The 26,038-nt window shown below is 39.0% G+C and overlaps 2 protein-coding genes across 2 annotated transcripts; one reads left to right on the forward strand and one right to left on the reverse strand.

The window, feature by feature from the left end:
• The first annotated feature begins 84 nt into the window (after window positions 1-84).
• On the forward strand, window positions 85-7,827 carry cmtm3 (CKLF-like MARVEL transmembrane domain containing 3). Its single transcript, XM_055045223.1, has 5 exons — window positions 85-263; window positions 3,097-3,252; window positions 3,336-3,431; window positions 3,854-3,971; window positions 4,605-7,827. Exons 1-5 carry the CDS (start codon window positions 147-149, stop codon window positions 4,631-4,633), a joined length of 516 nt encoding a protein of 171 aa, XP_054901198.1. The 5' UTR covers window positions 85-146; the 3' UTR covers window positions 4,634-7,827.
• Window positions 7,818-25,686, reverse strand: cmtm4 (CKLF-like MARVEL transmembrane domain containing 4). The gene is made up of 4 exons (XM_055045222.1): window positions 24,986-25,686; window positions 16,607-16,783; window positions 10,191-10,289; window positions 7,818-9,900 (listed from the first exon to the last, which is right to left on the reverse strand). Exons 1-4 carry the CDS (start codon window positions 25,169-25,171, stop codon window positions 9,736-9,738), a joined length of 627 nt encoding a protein of 208 aa, XP_054901197.1. The 5' UTR covers window positions 25,172-25,686; the 3' UTR covers window positions 7,818-9,735.
• Window positions 25,687-26,038: the final 352 nt, after the last annotated feature.

Here is a 26,038-nt window from a genome sequence, read left to right on the forward strand (position 1 = left end):
CTGTCATTATTTCCGTTTCCACCTCCTTCCAGCCTCACGCCCCCAGCGGTTTTTTTTTTTTTTTGTCTTTAGCCTCGAACTCCTTCGTTGCAGTTTAAGTTGAAGCCTGCAGCAGTTTTGGGGAGGGAGTGCTCAATATTCCAACAATGGGGGACATCGAGGCGCCCGACTCGAGCCGGCCGCGCCAGTCCGTCCTGATGTCGGTTCTTCCCAGCAAAGAGTTCGCTACTTCAAGGAAAGGAATGCTGCTGATTGCTGAAGGGGTAAGGGACAAGAGGAGCGATCGTGCCCGCAAATGAAATCTGTGATCAACGCCGCTGTTTTATGTCTTGCGAATGCTCAAGTTTGCGCGTCTTGGGCTCTTATTGCGGCAGCAGTTTCTGGCAGCGAGAGGGAGGGGCTGGAGGGGAACTGTTTCCCCCACACGTTTGGGAACTAATCAAAAAGTTATTTCTACTTTCCTACACGCTGAAGTGAGTAAACTGATGGAGATTGCGAACTTATTTTTGGGGCTGAATCCGTCAGAGGTCTATTTTTCAACTGTTTTCCTCTGATGAATAACAGTCCATAGGAAGCATCTTGAAAGTGAGTTTCAGTAAAGCAGGAATTGGTAAGCAGTTTTGTTGGATGGGGGCGATGGGTGGGGTGGGGCAGGAAATGAACACAAACATTATTGAATTTTAGGCTCTTCTTGTGATAACTGCACGCTGTGCTGTAAGCATGTTTGTGTCATGTGACACTGTGCTCTGGTCAGGCTTTCTGGAGATCAGTCATCCTCCCCCTCAGTCACATCCTTCACATTTTGGCCTGGAGCACAGTCTGCAAAGCTCTGCAGCCCAAACTGCAAACACACACACACACACATTAGGCTACTGCTTCACAGAGAAGCTGTGAACTACATCTGTCTTCAAATAGATGTGTCTGCAGAGGAAGTCGAGCGAGTGATCAGTTGTGTTTCTGCTGCAGAGGAGTGAATACTTCAGGGGTTGCTGATGCTCTATGGTTCTTGCATTGTGGTGATCTTCAAAAAAATTAAGCGACTGTGCTAACAGCACACATTTAATCTTGAGTTGTTGCTGGAACCTTTCACAAAAAGTACATGTCTGTGGTTAGTGTTTGGAAAGAGCTAATCTAGTCATTTTCAGTTATAGGCAGTTTTTTTTTAATTTTTTTTAATTAAACACATATGTAATTTTAAATTGGAAAATAAAAGAATAAATCTTGCCTGGGCCTTGTCTGTACATCGTGGTTAGTGTTTCTCACTCGTTCGTGCTCTGGCTTCTTTTGTCATTGACTTGAAAGTGTTTCAAACAGAAGAAAACTGCGTTTCTCTGCCTCTCCATTCCTCATGTGTGACATTTACACAGACGACCAACCAGCCACAACATCTTTAGGCTGAACTGATCTATCTTGGACTGTTCAACGAGAACCGCTTTAGTTTTTCTTCTTTGAAATTGTGATTTCAACTACCCTGTTTGTGATACTTTTCCGAATGAATGTGTCTCTCCTGCAGGTTTGCTCTGGTTATGCCCAGATTCAAAATAGTTTAAGAAAAGCTAAAGGAGTTTTTATTTTCACTGCTCTGTTCTGTCAAGAAATGTGTTTTTCCATTTTAACTCTGTGCAATATGCTGGTATTGAACTTGGATTTCTAGAGCATCTTCTATGTTTTTTCACAAGTTTTTTTCACAAGTTTCATTCAGCCTTCTCTAAAAATCACACTGTGATGTTGTTTTAATGCCTCTGTATCTCCTGATGTATCTTGAGGCTACACAGAAAGAGCGGCCGGAGTGGAAGCAGATCTTAGGTCTGCTTTTCTCAACAGTATTAGACCGATAACCTGCAGAGCGTGCATTGTTAGACACGGTGTCACCAAGTGGACTGTTGTGTTTTTTCATCAGGTTTCTCAGATGTCCTGCTCTGCAGAATCAATTAATGTGCTTCTGATGTGTTTGTAAAAGAACATGTTTTGTTATGTCTGAGACTAATTTGAAACTGAAACAAATTATTTGAAGGAGAACCAAGCTGAGTTCTCAGTTCTGCTAAACATTTGTCCACTATAAACACTCTTCATAAGCATGATTGTTACATTAATTTCCAGTAATTATTATATATTAGAGCTGATACAAAAATAAAAGCAGGATAATCTATTTAAGTAGGACAATCATGAATCTGTACAGGTTATGCTGTACATACACACTCAGATACTAAAATACACCACAATTTGATAAAATGCCCTTTACTAAAATGGCACTTTGACCACAAACTTTGCCTGCCTCAAAAGGAAGTGTTGATGTGTGTGTGTGTGGGACAATTGTCTTGTCACAAGATCCAATTTTATGAAAGTTCAGAACCCAACAAATTTGACACATGTTTTTGCCTTTTTCGTTACAGTTGAACAAATAACAATAATATTCACTTGGCTGTATGTACATGAATGTAATATGTATTAATCTCTTGTTGTAACAATTTACTCATAAGTTTGAATTTGTAGCTCAACAGGAAACATGACTCGGCTTGTAATGAAGCGTGCAGTTAATTTTCCCTGCAAGCGTTTTCGACAGGAGCAACAGTTTTAGTTTATTTCCCACCCCCATCAGGTCGGAGCAAAAGCAGCTGCCCAAGACAAAGACAAGATGGCCGGGGACGTTTGAGATCACAGTGTCTGGTCTTGCTTTCATTAACTTGCTTCCCTCTGTCCATCTCCTCGAGTCGAAGCTTCAAAGCCAAGACAGGCTCAGTCTGCCTATAAAGTGATTAAGTCCTTATAAAGCGTCCTCTTTCATTATTCCAGTTTGGTGTTTGCACATGCGTGTTTGTGCTGCAGGGTGGGATTCAGGGTACAAAACTTTGAGTATAAACATTGACTTAAGCAGTTGTATCTCTCTACAGGATGTGAGTCTACAGCTGCAAGCTGTACCAAAAGTTGCAGCTTCCTCGGGCGGAGACGATTAAATCAGACAAAACCTCAATTTGGATGAAGGAATAATAATCTGTTAAACTTGTCTCTGATTTTAACAAGAAATTAAAAGAAGAAATACTGATTTTTGACTTGGGTGTTTCGCAAGCACTGAGATTTGTTTTCTCTTCGATGCAGGCACTTTCCTTCATATCCTTTGTGTGTTTTGCTGCATCAGCAGCAGCAGCCTTTGTGACAGTCCCCCTGCTGGCGTTCCTGGCTTCTATTTTCTTCTTGTTTGCCTACTCTACCAAATTCAATGAGAGGTTTAAGGGCTTCTGCTTTCCTCTGATGGTGAGAGAAGTTCATTCTGTCAATGTAGCGGACATTTGTTTGTGTTTTCGATTGTTTTATTATGTTTCTCTCTCTCTCTGAAGGACTTCATTAGGTGTGTGACATCCTCCATTATCTTTTTCATCATCTCCATAATGGCAGTGTCCAAATATACAGATGGTTCCTCTAAAGCTGCGGGGGTAAGGTCTACCATTAAACCAGCACAGAATAGTCAATGCTGTAACGTAGGGATCACTTCATACCAAACAGTGAAAGATTATCCAGGATGAAGAAGGTCTCTGCAGGCTTTGGACAGGATCTCTGGAGAGCATCAAGAAGATAACACGTGGGAAAGTTCTCAGACTACTGCGCAACATTTCTGTGGTCAAATTGGGTTTGGCTTTTACCATTGTGGCAGGAAGTTGAGATGCTTCTTGGCTGAGCCTCGTAGTGGCAGGTGGCAAAAAATAGATAGACATATATGTGCAGAATCACGTGCTTTCACAGTAAATTTACACAAACCTGAAGACCACAAAGTGATCCGATCTGGTGAAAGGGGGCCTTGCAAACAGACTTCCAGCTTTCCCAGTTTGTAACAACATCTAATGTTTTTCCATTGCAGATCTTTGGGTTTATCGCCACTGTTGTTTTCGCTTTGGACTTTTATGTCATTTTCAATGAGCTTGCTGGATTTCTAAAGCAAGGAGGAGAGTCCAGTGAGGAGCCTGCTGGACAGAGAGGTAACAACACAAAGCAGTGGCAAACGAAGCAATGAAATGATGTGGCATTGGTAGTAGCAAAATAAATGTTGTATTGGAAAACAATACAAAATATTCCATTTACTGTACAGCGTTCAAGTAGATAGACATGTAACACAGCTAAAGTTCTAAGATACAAGCTATAGCTGAAAGCAATGTCTTCTGATTACTAAAAGATTTTTACTGAACAATTCCAAATAAGTTCTTGTTCTTGAAGTACGTGACTGGATAAGAGTATTACAACAGACCTGGACTTTATATGTCCCCCTAATACAGTTTCATTGGTTTCTTTACTATATTAATTACCTTAGCTATTCATAGCTGACTTGCAAATTTACACCACTGTGCAAATTTATAAAATGTTGTCTTATGTATGGTTTTACTCTCTGCTGGACCAATAGAAATTGGTGTCCACTTTACCCTTGAAACTACCTTTGAATAGCTACTGTAAAAAATGTTCTGATCAGCTTTGGAAGAGACACATTAAATACTTAAATTTACAATTGAGAAATATTTCATATGAAGTAGGATGTATTGCACCATTTCTTTCCTTAGCTGACCTCACAGAAAGCTAATGCAGACTTACCTGACTGTTTTGTTGTTTTTGCTTTTCAGATGACTTTTCAGATTCAGACTCAGATTGAAGCTCATAAGGAGATGTGTTCGATACAAGGAAGTGACCACTGCACTGAGAAGGCACTCAGAAGGCCTGCAGGAATTTCATCACTTCACAATGTTTCATTGGTACATGAAAAGCATAAATCCTGACAAGATTGTAGGAGCTTCAGTAACATGCTTTAGTTTACCTGAAGTTGTGGGTCTGGTTGTGGGTTTCTTTGTAACGCATTTCTCACAGTGCTGCAAACTGGTGTTGCATTTCTACACTTACTAACTCTGCATTTGGTTTAGAAAATAATCCGAGTAGTGACATGTTCTGTTTTATTCCCAAACCTGTACTTTGCTACTAATCCTTGCTTTCTTCAGAGAAGCATTCGATTCATTCACACCAAGCAGTGCCTTATAAAGCTGTAAAATGGTGCTTTTAATGAGTTTCTGAAACAATTTCTACGGTTAAAATGCAAGAAGGATACATCACAAACATTAATTTTTGGGAAATTTTTGCTTTGAGAAGTGTGCAAAAGTTCTGAGCCAATCCTGATTTTTCTTTATGTTTTGCTTTGCACAGTGGATACTTTACAGCAATTTTGTAAACCTGGTTCATACCTTTGCAGTAAAATCTAAAAGAAAAAAAATATAGTTACAAGGTAAACAATAAAACCCGTTATGTTTGGTTGGCTGGTTACAACTATTATATTGTGTGTGTGCAGTAGGTTTTTTTTCTATTATTTGAGTTCAAAATGAGCCTGTGTTTTGTCATGTCAATATTTGTTTGCATGTTTCTAAGTTGATACTTTTTGATGTAATCAGAAGAAAACATGCTCCTAGGAATGATGTCCTATAAAAAAATATTCACCCATACCCTTTGAATTGCTTTTCATTGATTCTTGAGAAGTAGGACAAAGTGGGTTTAAATTTTCCCATTTTTTTTATTTTTATTTTTTTTATTATTCCTCAAGCTATGTGTACAAATATGACAAATAATGTTTTGGAAATGTAAAGATGTCCAAGGTGCAGGCTCCCAGTTCCAAATTTCTTTTTGTAAATTAAATTTTTAATGGACCTGACCCAGAATTTTGTCATCCATCGCCATCTGACAAAAATACTATAGAAAAATAGTTTTAATGACCCTATTAGTGATATTTTTACTCAGTTTTACAGATAAATGCTTCTCAAAAAAACAAAAGAAATATTATGTGAGACAAAAAACAACATAAAGTCCAACTGAAGGAGTTGGCAGAACTGAAGGTGATGACAAACTAGTGAGTAAAAAGAAATTTATGTAATTTATGTAAAATACATTAAAAGGAATTAACTGCACATTTACGTGAGATCTGTCAACACTGTCCCCGAAAGAGTCTCACTGTCAGTTGAAACCTCTGACGGAGTTGACAAAATGCCAAACTACCTCAATGTATGTGATGTTATACTGGAGGAGGCCATCAGGTCCATGAAATATTTACAGCATCCTAAAATTAAGCATTTATTTCACAAAATTTCATCAAAGTTTTGTAAATTGTCAGTTATGGTGTTGACGCAAAAATGGTTGTGACAAAGAACTTAAGAATAAAACTGAAGAAAAAACTAAAGAATAACATAAACTGACCAGTGCTGCTTTGCCCTCTGAGCAAAGGAAGAGAAAGGAAGAGGTCATGGGGTCCTCAGGAGTTCTGATGCCCCCCAATAATGCCTGATTTCTTTTTTTTTTTTTTACAATCTTTTTATGTCTGACAGTGTTGACAAAAACTTGAGACAAATTTTAGTGGAGTTGGAAAACATAAAAATGATTTTTAATTCAATTTATTGATACTTTTATAATTATTTATTTGAATACTTATTCTTGATTGTCATAAAATATAATCTTAGTATTCTTTTAATTGTTTTCAACGATTGAGTTCTGCTCCAGGACAAGGGATTTTACAGACCCCATCCATCTACTACAATATTTAAAATAAAAAAACATTCAGCAAACACCAGGAAAACATACATTGATAGTTTAGTCAGATATTTGATAAAAAATGAACTTTTTCAAATTTTGGTCTTTATCTATAGGACCTGTTTTGTCCCTCTTCTCAAGAATCACTGTTTTGCAAATCAAACATGATAAAAAAATGTTTGATTTTCAAAAGAAAGACATACAAAAAAACAAAACAATTTAATGTCAAATTGAAAACTAATTCTTACAAAAGAATTAATATAATAAATATATGTAGGATAAAACAAGTGGTTCCATAAATATTTACTCCCTTTAACATGACTGACCTAATTCAACAGATGGGAGCGACTCTGCCAACAACAGTTGCTGCCCGGGTTCTTCGTCAGTCAGAGTTTTGAGGGAGAGTGGCAATGAGAAAACCACTTTGGAAGAAAAAGCCCATCAAGGCTCAACTAGACTCCATAATCAAGTGGAAGAACGTGCTTTGGTCTTTTTGGTCATCAGACAAGATTTAAGGTGGTGAATAATCATGACATTTTTTAATCTAATCATCATTATTTTGTATAAGTAAATTTTCAATTTGACATTAACGGCCTTAATTGTAACGAGATGTTGCCAAAGAGCAACATTTTGTTGATCATGAGTGATTTGTGAAAGCACTAGAAATGGTGAAGCATCCAATACTTTTCATGGGTACATGCACATGTATGTACATACACACAACAGATCAGCTGACCCAGTTGCAGCTGACCTGGTACTTCTGCCTTTGGACCCTGAAAGGCAGAAGTTGCAGATAAGCTGAAATATCACCCAGGTGAGTAATGGAGTTTGTTAGACGTGTTCTGTTTCTCGTACTCACGTTGTTAAAATATCTGTGTGTCTGATTTTAAAGTCTGTCGAGCCACCATTGAGAAAACAGTGAGATACACTAGAGTGTCTTAGTGACTGTTTTGTGTGATATAAACTGCACTACAACCTTGTCCCAGCCCTGATGATGTGCTGATTTTGTTTGTTTGTTTTTTATACTGATTTATGCTTGAAAGCTATTGGAAGATTTCTACCAAACTTTCTTTTAACAGCAGTTTTCTTTTTCATGACAAGATCATAGATGTTAAAAGCTTTTAATGAGTTTCAATTGATTTCTGTACTCTTAAGATGTGAGAAAATGACTTTTTCAGTAATAGCATTGTTTTTATTGCTTTCACAAACTGTTGAATATCAAATCTTTTGTCTGTAATGTTATCGTTTTTAGGCAAACTCTTCTGAATAAAAGGTTCTCTTTCAGTATTTGCCGCTTTATTTGAATCACCAATGGAAAGGGATGCTTCCAACACTTTCAACACAAATATCCAACCTGTACATGAATGGCCCAGGCATGAGCCTTTACCAGAACCACACCAAATGAAAACAATAAAAAAGAAGTGCAAAAGAATCCAGAAACAATCAGAAATCTTTTTTGTTTTGTCCTCCAGATTCTTAATAACATACTCTCACTGAAAGAGAGGATGAGCTGTAATCAGTCTGTCTTTAATAAACAAATAGATGGGCCACGTCATAACTAAAAAGCATAACTCACTAGTTTAACTTTGTCGCTGTAAATGAGCTTGTGGCGTTACTAGAATGTAAATTTACTAATGAAGATTACAAACATAAATAGTAACATGATTGTCTTTGATGCAAGTACTTCAGTCACAAAACTAAGCCAATAGTAAATAATTATGTTAATAAACCATTAAAATATCATCAAACATTCATAATGCCATTTCTGCTTTTACGTTAAACTAATTTCGAACAGTCACACACCATCCTTGTCCTTCTTTTGGATGCTGGACAAATCATCAGCATGTCACAGATTTGCGTCCCTCAGGTCGCCTGTATTTAGTTGTCTTGGAGTCGTACAAAGGAGATGCAAGTTCAGATGCAAACCAGGAGGTGGAGCCATTGAGTCACTTTGGAAACTAAACCTTACAGAAGCGTAGTCTTCATTAAAAAAAAAAAAAATGGTTCCTTCATCCTCAAAAGCAGAGATGATGCTACTTTTCCAGACACATCTTCATTATCACCACAGAAACACTGGCCAGAACAAAAAAAAACAACAAAAAAACAACATTAAAGGAATGTTAACTCTATTTTGTGCTCTGTATGCTTTTAACTTTCCAACAGACGCGACAAGGAGAGACACAGCATTCAGGTCGAGGCAACCTGTGATTGAATTCAGATGCTTTCTGAGTATCAGGAGGAAAAAACTGCGTCCGTACCTGAGATCCACCTTACAGCCCAAGGAGCCTGATGATCATCAGTCTCCTTGGATGGTTTCACTTTGTGGCCTGGATATGTCAAAATATCTTCACTGATAGATTTAATTTTAGAAAAACAAAAATGATAACTAAATATTTTGGACCAGAGGATGCTGTGAATACATGGGTTTAGAAAAAGATAATTATGATGCACTTTTATAGCAACACGCTAAAAAGTAAACTAATGTCAATTTCAAGCTAATCTTAGCTTGAAATCTAAGATTAGAAAAACATTTTTGGTTGTCTAAGCACAAAGTTAAAACAGATTCTCTTTCGGTTATTATTGAAGTTTTCAAGTCAAATGTCTCCAATCATTCATAAACTCTGACCTCACAGTGTTTTCAAGTTGAGAATACCCCCCACTGTGCTGTCACTGCGTGACTCCTGGCAGTAAAATGTTTTATCGATTTCAGGTTACAATTTTAAAAGGCGATTATAAAGTCTGCCAAAAGAAAACCAAAAAAAAAAAAAAAACAGTCATACTTCATCAGATATTATGTTTGACAACCAGTCTTTTCATAGGAAGAAGCAAAAAGCTGCAGGACGGAACAATAAAGGGATGACTGCAGGTGAAAGAGCTGCTTGTCCATGGAGCCCTGGTCCACAGACATATTGCCACCACTTATAACACACTGCCTTCAATCACAGTGAAAGACACTTGCGTGTCTTCCAAGACACGGAAGTGGTTCACGTCTTAAGTTCTGGTCCAGCTTTTCCTGTGAAACTGTTTGATTTGAGAAGGAATCTCAAACTTTATGATCTCTGGCATCTCTGGCTGTTAAATGATGCTTTATCAGGCATCAGAACCGCAGAGGTCCAAATCCCAACTATGCTCAACGGGCCAGAGTTGCGTCCGTCTCTGTCAGCTGCCGGTGCGTAGTTTATCCACGAGCTTTCACGCGAGCTCAGGCCGAGCCTCCATTTCTCCACGAGATGCCGTGCGCGCTCGCATGTACTCGCTGGTCTGAGCGGCGCCCTGACACCCATTGCCACGGCGCCACCTCCGCACCGCCAGGAAGGTGTTTAGGCCGAACACACCTGTCACCAGGAAGCCGAAGACCTGCATTGAAGAGGAAACAGGAAACAGGAGAACAATGCCTGAATCTGAATGGGAAACCAAATAACTACATGATTAAAGACGTCTAAATTGGCCTCTGCTGACCTTTCAACAAGCTAACACTGTAAAACCTGTAGCTAAGGTGATCTTTAGTCATTTACTGAGAATCTTTTGAGCTCAGAGCTCATGTTTCTGCAACACAGCTGCATATTCAAAAACTGAATGACCTTTACATTTTCACCTTCAGTGAGTGCAGCTTTACAGCTGAAGGTGTGTTCGTCCGAGAAACTTACTGCTGCTGCTTTCTCAGCTCCTGTGTCGTGGTTGATGCAGACCAGAAGAAGGGACGAGACAAAGAACAAAAAGGTGCTGGTAGCAGTGTTGACCAGGTCCTGAAGGAAGACACACAGATAGCAACATCTATTAGTACTGATCTAAAGGATTTCTTTCACAAATTTAGACACAAAACACCACCAGTAAATTAAAGCATTTACATTTTTCTTCTAAGGTCCAAGGTGCTTTTCTAATTTTTTTTTAACAAAGCCCTGTTTTCCTTCATAAAAGACAGAGCTCATGATAATAAATCCTAGATGAACAGACATTAAAGGTGAATTTTCACTGTCTGCTGGTTTATGTTGACCGCTCGCCCCCAAAATGAAATAACGTCGGTCATAAAGGAGTTAAATTTTAAGATGTTCGCATCAGTCCTTTGGTAACCATCACTCATGCAATGCATTTTAAAATTGTGTTTCTCTTATGCTTTTCATCACCAGTTCTCTTCTTTTCATTCCTGTTGGTTGTTTTAAAGATCGTTCATCCTTTACTGTCCGACATGATAAGTCTGAACTCTGGTTAGACACAGACGGTGCTGTTCTTCATTTATCAAACGTTCACTCTTCCAACCAAGCAAACTGCTTCCTGGTGTCTAACGACAGCCATGAAAACAAAAGGAGCAGGAGGCGAGAGCAGAACACAGCTAAAACATCAAGCCACCCTAACATCTCATCTTACATACACACCCTCTTTACACACATACGCCGCTCCCCACCCTTTTTTTATTTATTTTATGTTTTTTACATAAAAGGAAAATGAACAGACACACTCCTGTTTTGTGTCCTCCTCTGCTGTTTTCAACCAGGACAGGGTTAATAGTGAAACACTTGGGTTCCCGGATCTCGTGATAAGATGCATGATCGAAATCATTACAGACGTGGTCTCTCATGTGACACAACAAGGCTTAAACAATGGCAAGGTCCCATACAGTGACTGGACTCTGCTGTTCATGAGCGCAAAAACTCACAGCTCAGAAGGGGAAAAAAAAAAAAGGAAAACCAGTTTATGCTCCACTGATCAGCTGTTTAATCAGTATTGCTTTTTTTCCCCACATGCAAAGTGGGACAGTAGATGAGCAACAGAGCTATAATGCAGACCTTTGACCAAAGAATGCCCAACATGAATGTCGACACAGCGGGACTTTCAAACAGCACACACTCCCATCTGCCTGCTGGATTTATTATCAGCTATTTCTGATTAGACGAGAAGTAGCTTCCTAAATATTCCCCTTCCAGTCCCCCTGCTTTCATCTGCTGGAACATTTGTTCACACTTTCTATTATCTGAGGTTCAGTTTTTGTGTATTTATTCTGTGATTGGCCAATGTGCCATTTGAAAACCCCTTTTCAATCAGTTCAGCTCAAGCGGCACTCGGAAAGTCTGTTTCATAAATGTTCTGAGATAAACAAAGATTAACTTTATGATCATTTGTCAGAGCATTTTACAATTATTAGCTCGGCTCACTCAAGTTAGAATGATTTACTAAAGTCAGTGAAGCCAACAATGTCAGCAGGTGCAGCATATTGATTTGCATGTAATTTGGAAAATATGAAAGCTGAAGAGCTGTTGACCTTTGCATGAAAATGCTTTTTTCACTTGTTTTCTTTTTGCTAGATTTCAGTAACAAAAAACCTTTCACAGTTTCTTTTAAATCCCACAGACAAGCAGTCTTAAAAAGTCTTCATTTAACAAGAATTGATTAAAAATCAAATTCATATGGGTTTTGAAGGATTTTCCGTTTTGACAGAAAACACATTAAAATTAATTTTGTTATGTTTTATGTGACCAAAACACTAGGACAGTAGAATTTTAAAGGAAACTGGGACACGATTTTCAACATTTTCTCCAAACCCATTTTCTATGGTTCTATTAATAAGTTCTGGTAAAATTAATTTCCTTCAGAAGTCACAAACATTCATCTAGAGTTCATATAAGATAATGTTAGTACAAATACAGATGGTCTGTGAACGCCTCAGAGCCCTGAGTGAGCCTGAGCTGATTGGCAAAAGTTCTCCAAATGGGTTAAAATGACAGCGACGTGCCAGTTTAATACATCCTAAAGTAAAAGAAAATGAAAAAGTTCAGGCTGTCTGAACATTTTTAAGGTAGATTTGACAAACTGAGCCTTAAATAATATTCAAGAAGACATGGACATCATGATACTTTGGAATAATCAAGATTTTTCTCAGAAAAAGTAAGTTTCTGTAAAATTCTAACATGGTGGCAGAACTTTCTGTATTCCTCCTGCCTGGTGAACATTTCAGGACTCTATCTGTTCTTGGACCTGATGACCCAAAAAGTTGGGTATCAGTCTGTCTCTGCAAAGTTGGCCTAACAAAACTTCTTTTTTGCGTTTGTAGGATACACCTGGCATAGGTAACGAAATAAGGGACTGTTTTGTTTTTTTTGTCTTTCCAGCAAGGCTCGTTAGCAGCTCCCCGTCATTGAATGTGGCTGGTCATTGAATGTGGCTGGTCATTGAATGTGGCTGGTCATTGAATGTGGCTGGTCATTGAATGTGGCTGGTCAGCGCTCAGGTTTGAAAGTGGAAATACTCGCTGAAGTGTAACTATGGAAACCTTGACGGCAGCCGCAGAGCGCTGCTTATGAAATCTATTCTCCTGACAGGCTCTGCAAGCCTCGCAGGGCCAGGCTGCCTTGTGCAGAAATAAAATGATGAAGGCAGGTTTTTTTTTCTTTTCTTTTTTTTCTGTCTTATGTCTGCCTGGGTGGTGGACTTCAGCTGTCAAATCCAGGAACGCCTTTATTGGATTCCACTTCAACTAAAGTAAATAAGACATGAGAAAAGTGGTCTCCGGGCTGGACTGCTGACAGATTAACAACTGATGTTATAAATAACTAGAAACCGTCACTGAGTGTTTATTTGATGGAAACTTTCAAACAAAGAAAAATAACCATCTGACTGGCTCTTGAACGGTGGGATAACAGACTGATAACAATGAAATCCAAACACGGCATTTTTATTACAGTTCATATAAAATGAAATAAAACATTTGTTAAATTCAATGCAGATTTTATTTTTTTTTACAGTTCATCTCACTGAGCATCTTGATATCCTACAATATAAGCACATTTGACATTTTAAACTTTTCAGCTGAATGGTGTCCAAACCTTACTTAGGGTGGCTTCTGCTTCTGTACAGAGGTTGTCGTTTCATACCACTGCTTCATCAGCTGACATATTACTCCTATCTGTTATTTTTTTTATAACATTCTGGACATGAAACACTCACGTCAGATTCTACAAATCAATTAAACGATGAATAATAAAATAGGCTTTTTTTTCCCCAAATTGTATATAACATGTTTTATTCCCTGTTAAAAATTGCCTACATCTCTTGAAAACACAGTTTTAAATGAGTCAATAAAAAGTTTCAATGTTTGATCTGGTATCTATATCAGAGCCAACTTATAAATCACAGGATCAGATTCACGAATCTATGAGGGTCAAAAATCCATTAAGATATGTATATATAATTTTTCTCATTTACCATTTGTTTATCTGCTTTTTCCCTATTAGTAACTCAAAACAGAACTATCAATTAGATTAACAAAAAGACAAGTTTCATTTGGCCAATCAATGATAAGGACGTCACAATGATAAATATCTTTGTAACAAGAATTTAACAAACTAGACAGGGAAAGTCTAGTATGTCACAGAAATTCAGAATTTTATTGTTTAGGTAACTGAACGTTCAATTTTGTATAAATGTTGTTTCTATACTTATCCAGACATGGGGACTGGATAACTAAGGGGCGAAAGATTTTGGAAATAATAAAAATAAGAAACTTTCTATGGGAATAACAGAAAGTGGGTGCAATTTTATCCTGTTCTAATAGATTTGCTAAATATTGTCATGTCTATGTGACATACATAAATTAAAGATTAATATCAGTAAATGTCTACACTGGAGTTTAATCAAAACTTTCTTCACTTTAGGTGGGCCCAGGCTTGTTCAAAAATGTGACTCAGTAATCCAGGGTTGGACAAATCATCTGCAAAGTTATACTCAAACTTGTTCATTTAAATTTGTGCAAATTCCCAGAAATTCCCAGTGGCTCCTAAAGAAACTTTTCAACTTTCAGAATTTCTGAGATTTTGACTAAATTGCCTGTAAAGCAGCAAAAGAAACTCAGACTCAAGCATTAATTTGTGGTTTTGATGTAAAATAATAAGAAAATGACCAATAACAGTAGCAACTCATTCTGAAAGACACTGGTCTTGACCGTAAACAACGACTAAACCATTGAGGCACGACCATTGGTGAGAAACGTCCAAAGTTCAGTCATGCATTCATTTTGATCAGACGCTGCCTGTTCTCAGAACAAACAACCAAACCATCCAAACTGCTGCTCTCTTTCTAAAAAGACACATCCCTCCTCTGTGTCCCCCCCCCCTTTTTGCTCTAATTGTGTCTGATTCCTTTAGTGTTGTCCTATTTCTTTACAGAATCTCTTTGTGTGGCACCTTTTCTTGACTATGAACTGAAAAAAGAACAAAAAAAACAAATAAAGGTGGTCTGAATTGAAGAGCTAGATCCTCAAGTTTAACATAATCATTGTTGATGATCAAATGACTTCACAGGAAAGTCCCAAGATTCAATTAATTTCCTTGTGGAAGGAGTCAGAGTCAGTCAAGGCCCACCCTCTTGGCTGACACATTTTTCACAAGAGACGAATTGAAACAATAAAATCCTGCAGCACAATTAAAACCCTCGACCAAACCATACACCAGCTCAGCACCCCATGAGACTACTGTCAGAGTAGTTGGGGAAAAAAAGGGAGGGCGAAGCAGGAGGGATAACTGTTGGTTAAGTCTGTGAAATGTGCATTCGTAGTGAAATTCCCAGGGGCCTAATGTGACTGAGGCAGCTTTGAACTTTGCAGACATTCTCAGCGTGAGGCTGAGCCGACATTCAGCAGCGCAGCTGAGCTTTCTGGGCTCGCGTGACATAACAGTTCAGAGTAGCAGCAGAACTTGTGGAATACGGAAAGCAGCACCTACACCAGTGAAAAAGCAACAACACATTTTCTTCCCCTCACTCTTCCTAAGTAATAATGCAGCCACAGGTCAACTCACTTCAGAGTAAAGCATTTAAAGTTGCGCAGTTTGACACACAAATCATGTAGTTTTCATATTTGTTTCATTTTTTATAAAACAAAACAAAATAATCATTTCATTTGAACAAGGCACAGAAAATGAAAAGTCTCAACATGAGGATTTCAGATCATGTGCAATGCAGTGGTCAAACATGTTGGGTAGAAATTCTTAAATCAGCGCTTTTAATTCACTGTGGCCTCTCAAAAAGTCTGTGAAAGAGCTTTGGTGCACTGCTTCCAGCAAAGCTGAAGCCAAAGCCCACCTTCTCTTCATGTTTGAGGTGGAACACTACACGAGAAAAGCCATGAAGGAATCTGATACCTGTGGTTGGGTTTGGACATCTGACTTCACTGCATTGAAACGATATTCGCTGTCAGCCGTGTGACCCCTGGAAATACTGTTGGAGACAGTTTTGCAACACGGCCAGGATCTGCAGGAGAACACCAACCAGCTCGTTTGCTTACAGCTGACGAAGCAAGTCGTCAAACTGCAGGATCTGGACCAGTGGCTTGCTGTAAGAATTAAGCTTTACTACTTTGCTACATGCAGGACTCCAATAATATGATCCATTCTTAGAAGTGCAACTTGAGTAGTGCAGTTTCTACTGTGGAAATACTTCAAAATCCTTATTCGCTTTAGGTTTGTCAGAAGAGGTCAGAGGATTACATTTTCCTAATATTTGTGGCCTTGCCTTTGGACTGTATGGGTGAAATGTCTTGCATATCCTCCCATGAGCTATGAGACTAAAACAAACAAACAAAAGTGCCATTCTATAACATAATCAAGTAACTATGTTGTTATAAAAATCCCATAAATCAAATATGACTTAAAATAAATTTTACTTCCTAATTTAGTGCCTTGAAATTGGGCCTCTCTCTCTATAAAACCTCCTGCCCTTTCTGAAACTCCACCTTCAGGAAGTCATCACAACAGCACTCCTCTATTAATCCTTCACCCTTGTTTTCACCAGCACTGAGAAGTAGCTCATACAATGAGCTCAGCAAATGTGCACTTCCACCAGGTGTTTGCTAATTGCTGCTGGCTAGTCTGAAGGCGGTAAGTGGGGGAGTTGCAGGGGAGCGGTGCTCTGTGAGGCAGAAGCGTGAATGATAGGGAGACTGAAGGTTATACCATTTTGAACACAATGTGTGCATCACCATTTACAGAAAACAGCTTTGCTGTACCATAAGATCAATAGAACTATCTTGATAGTCAGAACCCATCAGACTGGTGCGTTCTCCCACCTCGGTACGTACCGTCATGTTCCAGTTGACCTGGGGAACCTTGATGTGGAGATTGAGGCAGAAGATCAGGAGAAGGACTCCTGTCACCACGAAGGCACTGCAGCTGACAAACTCAAATAAGTAGACGCCTCCACAGGGAGAACACATCATGATGGTTTCGATGCAAATAAAACTGATGAGTGACAGGACCTGCAGAGATTGGGAGAACAGAAAGTAAAGGACAAGGTTAAGTTTGAGGGGGAGTAAAAACATCCTGGTGGTGCAGTTTTGGATAATGTTTGTGGTGTTAAAACGCTATGGAAAATTTGCATAAAACTAATAATAATCTGTTTACCATGCATTTGATTAAAATCAATGCTGAACAAATGTTTGTAATAGAAAGACAAGACTCCATCAACCTTTAGCAAAGAGATTCTTTGTGGTTATGCTGGTCTAAAGCATGAAGGTCACTTTATGTTCAACATTTGATGGGACTGTGCTGGAATCCCAAACTTGCGAGTCCTATGAATAGACTAAAATGACCATAAGCTTTTTTTCATGAGAGCTGCTGCTGCTGGCAGCCTGGGACGACGCCTGACTGCAGCCAATTTCCATCAACAAACCACAAAATGGGAAAGAAATTCTGCTCTTTAGGAGTTTCTATGCCATCCAGAGCCCCAAAAGACACACAGATTACAGATTAGCTTTAACATACAGGAAAACCAAGAGACATAACAGGAAGATGCATATTTTGGACCTAAAACAGCAAAGCTAACATACACTGAAATCCTATTAAATCCAAGCGAGAACAGTTCATTTGGATTATCTTTACTTATTTATAAATCTGTCATATTTGGACAGTATTACATGTTTGATGTGTTTTACCAAGCACCGTATTTCCACTAGCAATGCCCACAGTTATTGAAGACGTATTTGTCAGCCGATACATGCATCTATGTGACAAATGCTTGGCAGGCTTTCCAGGGAAAAGCATTTCTGTCCTTCCATCAAACTGTGAACAGGTCCTTGTGTTATAAACATCTTAAAAAATAAGAAGGTTTCCTATAAAAATCCTGTTTTCTATTTTCTAGAAACAGAAAACAAAAAATAGGAAACCGATCATTGTTGGGTCTTCTAGCTTGATAATGATTGAAGAAAAAAACAAACAAACAAAAAAACAACAAGACAAAAACATGACCACAACAAGACAAGAATATTTCAGTCACAAAATCAAAGATTTTGTTCGAAGCCCACCTTTGCCTTCAGACCTTCACCTTGTGGGGTGAGCTGATGAAAAGAGAGAATGAGAGGAACACAGGCTGTCCAAAGAAAAATGAACAAAGAGTCCTCTCTTTATGCTACAGCCTTTTTACAGGAGAAAATAAATGCTCTCCTGCTGGCAAAGGGGACGATGGACAGGATTAACAGGAGGGATGCAGATGATTACCAGATTTTGATAAAAGAAAAACATCTATATTTTTCTCCCTCTGAATAAACGTAATTTGAGTTATAGGTTGATTTTGTGTGTGTATGTGTGAGATTCTGCTATGGCTGCAAATGATTCATTTAATCTGAGTTGTACATGTCAAGAAGGTGTGAAAGATTCCTCTTGTTATTTGCTGGGACAATCCAGCAGATTACTAATACAAGATATGCCAGTAAATGTTTCTCTTTGGAAGTGTATATAATACATTTTAGTAAATATTTGCCTTGGGAGAAATTTTAAAATATCCCATGACTAAGCCTGACATTTCTATTCAGACACAAATCAAGGGCAGAGACTCAAGCACAATCGATCAGTTCTGGTAGTTTTGATCCATAAGTTGGTGTTCCTGCTAGTTTACCGCCGTTTTAGATGTCTCCATGTTTAAATGTAAATGTGAAATATGTGACCTTAAAGTGATGTGTTGTATCATAAAAAAGCCTTCAGATTAATGAGTGATAATATAAATGATGATTTTATCGTTTAATGTATTGTACAACAGGAACTAATGAACCTTCAAACTACAGAAAAGATAGTATGTACAAATAAGATATTAGTACTGACAACCTGGCCGCAGTTTTAGGATAGACTGAGCATAATTAACATTCTGACTTGTGCTGTGCTGATGAGCAGCATATCTACAGGAAACCTCTTCCTGTTTGCCACAAAACAGGCACAACGGGGGAATTGCACAGATGGGAGATTAGGAATGTGGACAGCTTATCTTTTTCCACTTATGATAGGAATAAGAAAAATAAAAAAAAACTGAGATGGATGTGTGGGGGACACAGGACGCAAAAATAAAAATAATGATCTGGAACTAATTCAGTTCCATGATAGTTCTTGTTCCTCACACTTCTTACAAACTACGGTGGTTCTAACCGCAAGAAAAGCTACTTTTTATTAATGTAATAAATTTTAAAAGTTGACATGCAGTTCAATTTGTTGAAAACTGTGAAATAAACTGTGAAAAGCAATCAGAAATTCACACACCAGCCACTCCATTCGGGCCTAATTGACAAACTGTCTATGTGTCTATGTGAAGTGATCATGCTGCTCTCTGACACTACTGCATCCTGTGTAGTGAGCCACACAACCAATCTGAAAAACAGCCATTGACTGTCACCACCTGTTTATTTTCACCCAGGTTTAAAAAAAAGAGAGACTTGGATTATATACGGTTAAGGAAGAAAATGTTTCATCACTGTTATTTGGAACGGCTGTTGCAAATAAGATTTCAAAACTGAGTCTGTAGTTCATTGAATATCACACTTTCTAAAATATGACACAAACAAAATTGTCCTTTTTTCTAAAGCAACTGTACGTTAAACCAATAAAAAGAAAAGGAACAAAAAAAAAATAACATGCCCATTGGTGAAAAAAAGGGAAAAAACTTTCTCAGCCAACAATAGTGAGAACAAAGGGCTTCTTAAGCACATCTGTTAAGGCCTGAAGTTATGTGTGCAGTTGGATGGCAATCCGTCTGTGACTGCAGGATAAGTGCAGGCAAAGAAAAGTGGAGAGCTGCTTGAGCTGAGAGATGATGTCATGTCTCAAGAGGAAAGCATATTGCTTCCACAAGGTCTCTGTGTAGCAGGTGTCAGGCGATCGCAGGAGAGGTGGAGGGGGTGTACAAGGACCATGCTAAATTATATTATAATGATTTTCATATCGACCTTCACTATGCAGCTTCCTTTCATCATGTATAAATGCATGATTATCCACACCAGCTGCCTCCTTCTTGCCTCCTGTACTTGAAGGCATGTACTAATCTGCAGGATTAAACACACTAGTTGTGTATATAGGCGTATTGGATGCTGATCCCCTTGTTACGCACCATCTGTTATGAAGAGGTCTTACTCTGCAGGCTAAGCTACAGCCCATCAAGGCTGCACCTTGATGGGCTGGGACGATGTTCTTCAGCTGTTATTGAAGATGCAGAAGCTGGTAAATTCAGTGTGTTTCAGTAAATATTTACTGTTTTAATGGAATATATCAACTTCTCAAAATAAAATGTTCACCAAAAGATAGCTAGCGAGGTCTCTCTCATTGTCAATAGTTTCTTTACAGGCACGGAAAAGAACCACAATATGATATCAGAATTTGTGAAAATATGAACTCAATATTTTCAGTGGTGTCTGTGTTGCCATGAGGGTTCCAGCTCAGTGGGAGCTCGCTCAGGCTCTGAGGGGTTTCGGTTTCTTAACAGTGCGTGTAGGGACACGTGGCGAATATTGGCTTGTTGACCCAGTCACAGCACAAAGACAAAGACAAGCCTGCTGCCACGCTAGTCACACCCTGATCAGATTACATCAGTCAGCCCGGGTCAGGTTCTGTCCATGTATTCATTTAGGAGGACCAGAGAGGTCGAGGGATTGTTGAGCATCTTGGTGCTGATGCATTTCAGTTGCTCCAGACTAGCATGATGACATGTTGATTAGTTTAGCTGTTTGAGGATCAACCTAGATAACCAGTGCCATTAGTGCAGTGGCAGTTTTAGTATGAGTTCTGTGGCTCATCACCTTGAGTGGCTTGGCCAGAAGGCGCCACCAATGCTGCCAGTTGCTTCTTGAATTAGTTTTCTGTTGTTTATTTGCATGTGCAGTACGTGGAGAGAAATGATTGCTATCATTATCCTTTCACAGTCAAGTAGTCCAGACTTAGACATCCTTACAGGGTTTAAACCTGAACTGGATCAGTCTATATCAAACATAGACCCTTTTAAATATTCAAATTCTGGGAGGAATAGGAACTTGGGGGACAATTAAGGAACTTCCCCCGGGACCCACTGATGCAAGTACCACCACTGCTTTTATATATGGCATTATGTTAGGTTAAAACGGGGACTAGCTAATGCCATAATTAGGTATTGTTATCAATGTGCTGCTTATGCTATTCAATTGAGATGCTTTTACAACTGGAACATGAAGTTCCTAAAGTCTATTTACTGCAGACCTGCAGGCTGTGCTGTAGTTTCACAACCAGATATGCAAATACACACAAATTCTCTCTGGTTGGCTTCATAAAGCAGCATCTACATTAAATGCAGGTTTGGTCAATGAAACCTCAGTGAAAGGAAAATGCTAAATTATGAGTAAATCTTTCTGATTGCTCATAAAGCATTCCAAGATACTCTTTCATTTTCCTTGTTATGTTAGCAGAGTCACGTCCTGCATGAACGTAATTATGGCTGCTCACATTGTCTCCTTCTGGAGCCTCATGATTGTCTCTGTATGAAAAAATTTTCAGGAAATGTAAGAGTCTAGTCAATATGGACTAATACAACTAGATGTTCACTCGGGGTATTTAGCATTCAGTAAATATTGTATAAAACACCGAAACAGTAGTATGTATGTAGGTTTGAAAGATTTAGCAAGAGTACAGTGGTCACAATAGCAAAAATATCACTCAGGCAGGTTTTTCCACTGACTCAACATTAATTAATCTAACAAAGCACTATAAACAAGTGATAGCATGAGTTTTCTTATGTGTCTGTAGTCACTGTTACAACATTATTGCAAATTTTGCACAACAGAAAAATTACTCTTCTGGTGTTGTGTGCTATGAGGAAAAGGCTTCAATTTGCAAACACTGAAACTCCCTGTGCATTGATTGGATATTGATTGGATATTGATTTGATTCGTTTCAAAAACTGATTTGTTTATTTTATAATTCCTTGTGTAAAAAGTCTGAGTCTAATACACATTTACTTGAAACAAGTCATTAGGAAGTAGCCGCAGAAATGGGGAGAGGGCGAGGTTTTGCATCACACTCCTTTCTAAATGTAAAAGGTTAAAAACCAGACGAGTTTATGACTCATAATGCAGATGCACTATTTGTATTCTGCAGTGCCTTGTAAAGAAATACTTTGTATTTTGTTCTGTGGAGATGGTAATGACTTCCTCTTGTAACTATATAAAGTTTCCCTATTTACAAATGACACAGCCATTTCCTGCTCAAGGATCTCTTTCCAAAGCTCCGTCCTGCAGTTCATTACATGCAGCCAGTTCTGCATTGTTTGATATGAGCTCTAACATGGTCATCATGCAGCCTTGGACTGCTCCCAGAGAATTGAAACTACAGGCCAATGGTGCTATTAGCACTTGGCTAGAAGTCGGTAAAGCTCCTCGGAGATACTGAGTGTAATCTTGAAAGGCTTTCATTGGTCCTCTCTTTGTCAGTGGAGGACAAATATGACCACCTCAGCTGGAAAAATCATTATTGCAGTGGAACAAACCGCTGGCACAAACAAAAATAAAAATGTAGCAGGAGGAGATGCACGATAACTTTAAAAAGTATTCACGACCCCAGTATTTTATCACATCATGTCACATTACAAACTTAAATACATTTTACTTTTCTTGATCAATCAATAGTGGAAGAAAAGCAGTTTGTTATTTTCAATCATTTTGGGGGGGTGTTTACATAAAAAAGTGGGTTTCAACTTTGTATTCAGCTTCTTTTACTCTGATAACCCTGAATAAAACTTAATATCCAGTGAAACAGCCTATTTGCAGGACAAGTACCAATCCAGTCTGTCTTTTATGAAAGAATAGCAAGACTGTTGACTTGTTAAAAGAAGGCCAAAAGATTTCCCCTCCACAGTTTGCCAAAAGCTACATGAGGGCAAAGAAAACATATGACAGATTAATCTCCTGTGAATAAAAAAAGAACTTTTTGGCCTGCATGAAAAAACACAAAGTTGTGGAAACATCCTTACAACACCAAGAACTGCATGAAATATGATCATCATAATGCTGTGAGAACTGTGAAGCTGGGTACAGTTTAAGGGAAGACAAATAGGGCTAAATAAAAGGTGCAATCCAACAAGAAAACATGCTAAATGCCAGAAAGAGAAATACCATCACCATATAGCCAGGGCTTCCATGAAATGGTTTATAACAGAGTATATTTATACGTCAGAATTTTGTAGTCAAAGTCCAGTCATTAAGCCTGCTGAGAAGTTTTGGACATGTCATTTGACGGTTTCCGTCTGACTGCACTTCAGCTATTATGAAAGAAAGAACAGGCCAGAAACTCTTTCATTAGATGTGCAAAGATAGTCAGGACACCATGAGCTGTAGCTGCAGCAAAAGATGGTTAAATTAGAGGACTCTATATTGTTGCAATTCTCACACCATATTTGTAAAAACGTATTTTTATTTCTCTTCACAATAAACATTCTCTTGGCCTGTCCACAGAAAAATCCCAGCTTTTGTTTGTAATACGACAAAATGTAAAATATCCCCATAGGTATGAAAAGGTTTGAGCTGCAGGACATTATGTAAGTTTAACTGCATCTACCTAAAAGTATTTTGGGAATTATAGATACAGGTAAAGGTTTTCATGCTAGATCGTGCACCTTTACATCATTTTTATCGTAAAACCGACATTCTGCACTTTTGTGTCAACATTATCGAACTTTAAGCATCAATGAATATACTCCTAATCCTTATCTGATTTATAGATAAAAACAAAAACCTTCATAGAACATGCTGCTTTTATGTTCACAGACCAACGGAATGAGAGTTTTGACTTTTGATGCATTTAATGAACAGAAATAAAAGTCAGAATTTTAACTACAAAACCCACAAAATTGGCTTGTGGAGAATAATAGCCTACCAAATGCAGCAAATCTTTTCAATTGCATTAAAAATGCTGCGGCAGTTCAGGATGACTAATCACAGTGATGCGACTCTCAAAGTTAAATCCCTCGTTTGCCAAACCCAGACAAGGCATACAGTTTGTATCTTATAATAATGAAGGACTGGGCTTATACTGCTAAATAAGTATTATGGTTGCCTGTCAGTGCATGAGTTTATGTTGACATTATTTCTGGCATGCAAAAAAAAAAAAATTTTAAAAATTCACAGCTCTTCCTAAGTCATGCTTGCATTGCAAGAGAGGATGTTTGCTGCTCATATCCATGAACAGTTTTGGGCAATCCAAGCATGACCCTGTTTGTACTCATAAAAAAAACACTAATGCTGTTTGTCTGGTATTGCAGTCCATTACCACTTAAGCATTTCTAGCAAAACAAAATAAACTGATGTCTTGGGTTGCAGCAGAGTGAAAATCAGGTGGCATTTGAGCATGAATCTACTTAGCAAGCTCCAAACTTCTCCCACACTGATGACAGATGGCTTCCCATACTACCTTTCCCACATGCACAAAGGTAAACATTGCAGGTGTGTGCAACAGCTCAGACTTTCTGTAATCCCCTCTCACACTCTAACAAGCTGCCAGAGATTTTAAGCGTTTCGTTTTTTATTTGTATTTATTTATTTATTTATTTTACTGCAAGCTCTTAAAGTGAACAAAGGACGGCTGCACCAACCGTTTGGTTATTTGGGTCACTTGTTTTGTACGTAAACACTGACTGAGGTAATTACTACTCCATGTTTCCTGTTTTGGACACACAACACTTTGTGTGCGCAAGTGTGTGCTGTTTGGAATTGTCTGGCACCAGAAGAAGAGAAATTGTCAGGCCTTAATAGATATTTCCTCCACTGCTGAGTTTTATCAGATCTTTGGGAGAACTCATTATACTTTGCTGTTCCCTCTGATCACAGTTCAGACGTTTGGGTGCAGCATACTGGTCTACAAAAGTATTGGTTAACAGTGGAATGCAGTTCCCTGGTGCTGCAAAGTGACCTCTGCCTCTTCATGGGTTGGTGATCCTGATGTGGGTAACTACTTCTGCAAATTCTTCTGGCAATAAGCTTTGAGTGGATCGCACGTGTAAGATAAATAGTTCCTAAAAGAGGTGACAAGGAATCTTTCCATTCTTTCAATAACACTTAAAAAAATAAGTCCTATACAACTGGATGCTTCATCCAACTTCAATGCGCTCTTGTCGTGCGTCACAGTTTGATACATTCAGCTACACATCTGTGAGCCGCACAGCTCAAATGTTTGCTTGAACTCACCACTTCCACCGCCTTCAGAATCCCGAAGTAGGACATGAGGTACTCCATGTCGCACCTCATCGCCCCCAAAACGTTGCGCGAGAGGACGGGCTCCGTGGTGGGCTGGTACGGGCTGCTGGCCCCGGAGATCATGGACGTGTTGGAGGCCTCGCCGTCAAAGCCCTCGGTCTCCTCCGTGGTCCTCATTGTGGTATCGGGAGAGGCTGGACCCTGATAGCAGCAGAACTGTTTACTCACAGCATAAGAAAAGGGGGGGATGCGCGGCGGTGACAGCACGCCAGGCGTTTACGTTGCGGCGCAGGCTGTGAGGCGAAGAGCAGACTTTGTTTCATGCAGGCTCGAGGTGGACTGAGAGAACCAACCAGAAGGTCCGCTTATCATTGCCTCTTCCTGGGGTAGATGCTCTGGAACACGACGCGCAAGAAAAAGCAAGCTGCGGCGTTTCCTCCTTCTTGGCTGAGAGAGCCGCACTCATTCCTTGGGTCACTAGTTCGAGTCCCGGTGTTCGTGTGGTTTCGGGGTGCGAGGTTGGTTATTTTTCCGGTCACACCTAATGTGCCACCTATAAGCGAGAGAGAGAAAAAAATCCAATAAATTTGGCGCTGTAGGACGCGAGGAGATCCCGGTTGTCTTCCTAAATCAATTACGGAGGCGCGCAATGATTTGGTCGCCGCTTTGCTCGCTGTGGATGGAAAGCCAGCTTGTCCCCGCCCTCTGAAAATCTGCACATTCTTGAGTAGGCTCAGTGCCCGTTTTATTCCCAAACAGCCTGTAAAACCATTTCAGCCTGAAACACGTCGAAGGAGCCGAGCATAGCTGCAGACTATTGTCTAAACTATCAGTTTAATTCTGGAGTCTTTTGGCCCCAGTTCTTTGTCCTTTGAACTCTTTGCAGCTCCCAGTTTAATGACAATATCTGTGGGGCCTACTAAGCAAAGAGTGGATTTCATGTGATACTTGAAAACAACTACATTTTCCTCTGTACGAGTTGGTTTCCCTTTAATAAGTTAATGAAAGCGATTGTCTGCACGCCACACTTAAAGAATTTAAATA

The sequence above is a fragment of the Poeciliopsis prolifica genome, unplaced genomic scaffold, assembly GCF_027474105.1.
Source record: "Poeciliopsis prolifica strain line A6 unplaced genomic scaffold, Auburn_PproV2 SCAFFOLD021, whole genome shotgun sequence".
In the NCBI taxonomy this organism is placed as follows: domain Eukaryota; kingdom Metazoa; phylum Chordata; class Actinopteri; order Cyprinodontiformes; family Poeciliidae; genus Poeciliopsis; species Poeciliopsis prolifica.